Genomic DNA, 6,795 nt, shown 5'->3' on the forward strand with positions numbered 1-6,795 from the left:
CCTGACCGGAAGTGAGAGCGGGTCCTTGAGCGAGTCGCGAGAAAAACATAATTAAGATGGGGAATTGCGCGAGGTGTCATAACTCTTCCGCGAATGTGTGATTTATTGGATGAATTGTCTAATGAAACTGTTACTTGTTATGGGTCCTTAAATCATAAAAATAAATCTATCCTGCTGAAGTAGCTTATATCATCAAAACCAAGAGGCCTGTTTTTGGATTTCAATCAATTTATTTTATGAAGTAAGAAGTTTACGAATTTTCCAAACAAAACATGAACAAATTTAACATTGGAAACCAAATGTTTTATTTTTGGATTGCGAATTTTAATTCAATTTTAACAAAACTTTGAAGATACAGTTCAGGCTCAGACTTCAGACATTATCCATGCAATCAGATTGTAGAAAAAAAAGATATTTGCATATTCGTAAAATAAAAAGAGACGTTCTTGAAAATTCCTGGATTTCACTTTTTTCACATTTTTTCGCCCTTATAAAGTACCGTCATAAGGGGTGACATTGGGTCTGGGGGTGAGATTGGGTCATACAAATTTCCGAATTTTTGTATGACCCAATCTCACCCCCCCGAATGTCACCCCTGATGACGGTACCATATATCTTACTTAAAGATTTTTTTTCGTTTGTGCACCGAAAATAAACCGTGTGCAATTTGAATTTGCAATAGTACTAAAAAGCTATTCCAAAAATATGTATAAGTATTAATATTACTTTATTATATAGACATTTGTTAATGGTGCGTTCTATTATTACGTAATGCGGTAAGGGGTGATAGGATGTCGAGATCTGTTACGAAAAATGGGGGAAGATGGGAAGTGTTTCTCCATTTTTTCCGAGAAGTGACAAAAATTCACAAAAGTTTCATTTTTCAACATTGAACATTGGATCCATTGTTGCTGAAATATTAGGGTACGTTATCTATTAGTGGACCCCTTCCCTATAGTGGACCCTTTGAAGGTTTTTTGATGAAAAATTCAATAAAATCACAATTTCAAGCGTGTTTTTGTCTACAAATCTTTTATTTGGCATGTTCAGCATCATTTAAAACAATATCGACTGGCATTGAATTGTCGTTTTCGCCTAAATAATTGTTTTGAGTTCGACATCTGAAATCAGCCATGACCACTAGCATTTTCACAATAAAAAAGTATTTCTATTCTATGACTGAATTTTAATTTTTTGACTGATTATTTCACTTCAGTAAGTCGAAATAATGTAAGTTTAAGGATTTTTTTTACTAAAATAAAACGATTAACTGATCAATTTCGAGCAAAATTAAGGGGGTCCAATATAAGACAACAAAAATTCTAACTTTTCCAAAAGTGGACCCCTGTTAATTTAACCTACCAAAATGAAGAAAACTGTATATGAGAGCAAACTTATTTCTTAAACATACAGTTAATGCTTGTTGTAATCAACCTAATTGCATATTTTTTTCAATCGTGAATTTAAATATACCTGTTTTCATGTTAAAAGACCAAAGTTGCTGAATCAGTAAGAATTTATAATTAATCAATACTATAGTTAATTGTAAATAACAGAAACATCATAAGTGAAGTTTGAAATGATATTTTATAATATTGAATCAATAACAAAACTTTTTTTGAAAATAACATCGGTGGTTTTATTAGCAACTGTAAACAAATCTATATTTTTGTTTTGGTCAACTATTTAAGCAATTAATATGGAAAAATTTGCATAAAAATTATTTCTTTTAATCATTTTCATGTATACAGTGGTTTTTGACACGTTTTCTTTGATCTTTTTTGGAAATAAATGTCTGTTAGGTTTTTTATGTATTTTAAGCCATATATGTTAACAAAATTTATTAAAAAATTTAGAATAAAATAAAGGCAATGTTTTCAGCGGTGGTGTTAAAAAATCTGTTACATTCCTCCCCCCCCCCCCTTCGTAACAAATCGTAACAGATGAACGATACCCTGTTACGCGTAACGCAAGGTCTTTTTGCAAATTTTTATGAATGCTTATATGGAAATTTTGCGTTACGTAACAGAATTTTTCATCACTCCCCCCTCCCCCAATTTTCGTAACATTTCGTAACAGACGCCGACACCCCCTCCCCCCCCCCCCCAACTGCGTTACGTAATAAAAGAACGCTTCCTATGAGCTCGAGAGGTTTTTGAAAATTACAAATGTCGCTAAGGGGCTCAAAACTGGCAAAAACCAAAACGCACCGATTTTACGGGTTAAATCCCATTTAAACTTAAAGTCAAAGCGTTACGTCCTGTGGCACCAATCAAGCTCATATTTGGGATTCGGGCACAGTACACTTAGAGGATCATGCCCTGAAATGCCCGCAAATTTCGACCATTTCGTTACATCCAAATATGCTGCCAAAATTGTATGGAGACTTGTATAGGTGAACCAATGACACACAATGGCTTCCTTGGTCATAGTGGGGACCTTCCCTAAGAGTATTGCTCACATTAAAAATATTTTCGAAAACGCGCTGAACAATCCCGCCCAACAAAACCACCCCAACTGGCACCACTTTCGCAGTGACAGCGCGCGTTTGCGCAGTGGCGGGCAAAAACAGAACACAAACGTCAAAATTCCCAAAACCAAAACAAACTTGTGCGCCCATTCGCGTAACCAGCAATCGATTCCGTAAATTAAGATAGGTGAAGCACCGGCTGGAACCCGGCGGAACGCACGACGATGAACAGCATCGGCGACAACTGCACCGAGCTGAAGAAGAAGTACGACACCTGCTTCAACCAGTGGTTCTCGGAGCAGTTCCTCCGGGGAGACACGGACGACTCGGTGTGCGCGCCGCTCTTCAAGGTGTACCAGCAGTGCGTTAAGGTATGTGTTTGTATGTTTTTGAGGGCATGTTTTGAGGTTTTGAGTCGATTTGCAGGGATTGTTGCTGTAGATTTGGGTCTTGTAATTAGTGATGAATACGATTAAAGCGTAGTTTTATTCATTTCAAGTAGAGTTTGGAGTTTTTTGTCAAAATGATGCACTTTATGTTAATATTTTTGGGTAACTTTGACACATTGACCATTATCGTACGATTGCTTTGTTATGTCATCATCTGAATGTCACAACTAATAACAAAAAGAAGCGCGAAGCAGCAGTGTTGCAAGTTAAATCGTGTTAGGCAAAACCGTTGCTTTTAGTCATTTTTAAGAATTAAGTTGATTATTGAAATTAAAACACTTATTTTATTTAACTCTGTGACAAAACGTCACGTTAAATATGTCCCGGTCAAGTAAATTATGGATGAATGGTAATGCCAATTTTTCTTATTATTTTCCCCATCAAATAGGACGCCATGAAGGCCCAAAAAATCGAGTTCAAAGAGATCGAAAGTGACTACCTTGGGTCGGAAAAGGAACAGAAGGTTCCGCCGAAGAAATCGAGCTGACCATAGACGCTGATCTCTCCTCGCCGAACTGACAGCCATTATTCCAGCTAATAATCCTCCCTGCCCTAAGAACGCCCCCCTAGCGTGCAACCAGAGGCCAACTTATGAAATTATGTGTTATGGTCTCAATATTGGTTATAATGAGCATTATAGGGTGGGCTAAAAGGGAACCCAGGTGGTGTCAGCAAAGTTTCACTGCGGAGCATTCTTTCTTCTAGTCGATAGATGCTATAAAATACGTGAATTTGAGCTAGTTTTTACCTTAATTTGAGAAGAAGCAACCAGCTGAAATCATTTCAAGTTGTTTCGTAGCTTTTATTAAGGGAATGTTTTAACAAATACAAAAGAAAGTGTTCTCGTTGTAAGATATTGTTCACATAATAAAACAATTTAAAATATGAGAATTCAGTTTTCATTTGAAGTTCAAGATATCACAAATATTTGGGTTGGGACCATCCATAAACCACGTGAACACTTTTATGGGGGGTGGGGTACGTAATAAAAGAACGCTCCCTAATGGAAACGCCGATCAACATATCTACTTAATTTTGGGGTCCTCAGGGATCCTCCTCATTTAGACAGGGCCGGGTGGATTTTTTTTCCAAAGTTTCTATAAAGAATTAAGGAATTTCGTCGCACTTACATGCAACCCAGAAATTGCATGCATTACAAGCAGATCAAAATAGTGAAACTATTACAAAAATTACATTTTTTTACATTTTTCTCAACGCAATACAAAATCCCCTCTCCCTCCCACCTTTTCTACAACTTCCCCCGCCTTTCAGGGTTTGAGTTTAATTATGGCACACAAAACGTCCAATTTTCCATTTGATCTTATCTTGGCGCGCGAAAAATAAACAAATTAACGTCACAAACCAACCAACTTTGGGGGGAGGGCGTATTGACCCGAAATCCGGAACGAATCGTTCTGGAAAAGGGGGACATTTTAATCTGTTTTTTTTTTTCGCTCGCCATTTCTTTGAGTGCAGAATAATTAACAAGCAGTGTTTATTTCCGGCATTAACTGTCAACAGTGTTATCGGTTTAACGGTTTCCGAGGGTGGAAAAGCCGTAGGGAGAGAGGTTTTATCGGTTTTCTGCGGCCGATCTGATTTTTTTTGTTTCATGGTTTTATAAAGAATTTTTTGGCCCGTCACCAAAAATTATGTCATCATTAAGCGACTGAAAATCGCCGTAGTTGAATCCTGATATACGGAAATGGTAACTGTTATGAACCAATAGGATTAGTTTAGAAGGAGAGGTTGAACCCAATAAGTAACTTGAATTTACTGGGAGGCGTGATAAAAAGGAAAGAATCCTGTTCATAAAAAAACATAAATCGATGCCTCTGTGCTCACACACAGTGGTACCGAAATATGGCAAATTTGACAGCTCTCATTGTACACAGCTAAAATAGTAGTTTATGCAACAAGTTGCAAAAAGAAGATTTTTTCAGCACGAGTCGTACATTTATTCAACGAGGTTTACCGAGTTGGATAAATACGACGAGTGCTGGAAAAATCAAGTTTTGCAACGAGTTGCTTACAACATTTTTTGCAATTCCGAAAAACGCTTCTTGAACGGAATTTTATGTCAAACATTCATGTGTTTAGTAAATTCACCGTTCAAAACAAAAAAATATTTAAAAATGTTACTTTTCGATAATAGTGTTGAAAAGTTCAACTTTTCAGCACCCATTTCAGTGCTGAAAAGTAGAACTTTTCAGCACTGGTATTGAAAGGTGTTAATTTTCCTTTCTGTTATTTTTGGTAGGGAAAAGTAGGCCGTTTCGTTTCTCCAGAAGGACAGGAAAAGTTGACAGTTTTACAGCGGAATTGCAAAAAAGTAGTAATCCAGCTGCATGTAAAAGGCCTGGGTGTAAAATAAATATTGCATTATTTTATGCTATTTTATGTGATTTTACACCCTGAAATATGTAGCCCATCAGTATGGGAAACCTACTTGACCGTGTTTATTTTGACGAAGGTGATGTGCATGCTTTTGCATGCGATTTTACCATCGGATTTTTTGCTGTGTAGCTAATTCCCGCATTCTTAGATGACGCAACAGTTGAAGATGTTTACTGAATCACCGTTGCTAGCCCAGATGGGGTTGCCATTAAGCTGGAAAAGCGACATAAAAACAATCATAATTAAACTCAGCAGCTCACCCCGAATCTTGCAAATGAAGAAAAATAAAGTCCATCGGATTAGTCGTTGGCGCGAGATTAATCAAATGGAACGGCAACTTGGTGCCCAAAATTAACGTTCGCGACCACTTGTGGCACATTTATAGGCTACGCGAGACCATCCATTACTGCCGCCGGGTGATGGATTTTATCATAACCATTAATACGTTTAATTACACAGCAGCAGTGATGAAGCTGAGCAGACCACAGTACTGGGTGCATGGTAAATGAATATGACATAAAAAAAACATAGTTTGTTATATAAATGTAATCTACATTCCAATATAGAATCATTTAAAAAAACATTTATTTGATGTATCTTTTCAAGTTGTAAACCTTTGTTTAGACACCCACATGGACCATGAACCACCCTGTAAGCAATATGGATTGTGTGGTTTGTATGGAAGGCTAACTACGGCAATTATGTGCGGTAATGGCCCCGAGCATTATCGAAGCCATCATTGTTATTAATACTGTTAATGAAATACCGACGGCAAATGGAAGTCTCGCTGATTTTCAATAAATTACTCAATTTCATCCGTGGGTATTCTGGAAAATGAAAACAAACTGAAAAAAAAAACAAATTTGAATTTCAAGCAGTTTTCCAACTACAGATGCGGTCACCTTGTAAGTTCCCAAATAAAATTTATTTTTATTAAATAAACCTTCATCCAGGTTTTAGCTTATTGGATGGTCAGGGATCGATAAACTACGTGAACACTTGTTTGGAAATCTCAGAACCCCCTCCCCGCCCCTTGTGGGAGCGTGGAAAACCCCCAAAAAAATCCCATTTAATATTCAAATGCAAAGCTCCTGTTACGTCCGATCAAGCTCATATTTTCGTAGTAACAGTTCAATAGGGCGAATCTGCGATTGTAAACAAGCAGTCTATCCCCCTCTTACTTGACGTGAACTGTCACTTGAGCAAAAGGGATAGACTGCTTGTTTACAATCGCAGATTCGCCCTATTGAACTGTTACTACGGAATTTGGGCTTAAGGCTCAGTACGTCCACGGCAAGAAGCCCCCGAATGCCAAGCCTGAAAGGTTATGACCCTTTTGGAACCCAGGAAGTAACTTTTTGCCTCTCCATATAAGCTATTGGTGAGTTATTGCTATATAGAAGGCCTCGTGGCGCGGTGGTTAGCGGCTTCGGCAGCCGATCCCTAAGTTGCTATGGGGTGCGGGTTCGATTCCCGCCT

General features: G+C 37.7%; 1 protein-coding gene across 1 annotated transcript; it reads left to right on the forward strand.

Annotated features, from left to right (window-relative positions):
• Positions 1-2,578: 2,578 nt before the first annotated feature.
• LOC120414288 (TP53-regulated inhibitor of apoptosis 1-like) lies at positions 2,579-3,804 on the forward strand. Its single transcript, XM_039575419.2, has 2 exons — positions 2,579-2,841; positions 3,308-3,804. The coding sequence occupies exons 1-2, from the start codon at positions 2,695-2,697 to the stop codon at positions 3,404-3,406; spliced, it is 246 nt and encodes an 81-aa protein (XP_039431353.1). The 5' UTR covers positions 2,579-2,694; the 3' UTR covers positions 3,407-3,804.
• Positions 3,805-6,795: the final 2,991 nt, after the last annotated feature.

The sequence above is a fragment of the Culex pipiens genome, chromosome 1, assembly GCF_016801865.2.
Source record: "Culex pipiens pallens isolate TS chromosome 1, TS_CPP_V2, whole genome shotgun sequence".
Lineage (NCBI taxonomy): Eukaryota > Metazoa > Arthropoda > Insecta > Diptera > Culicidae > Culex > Culex pipiens.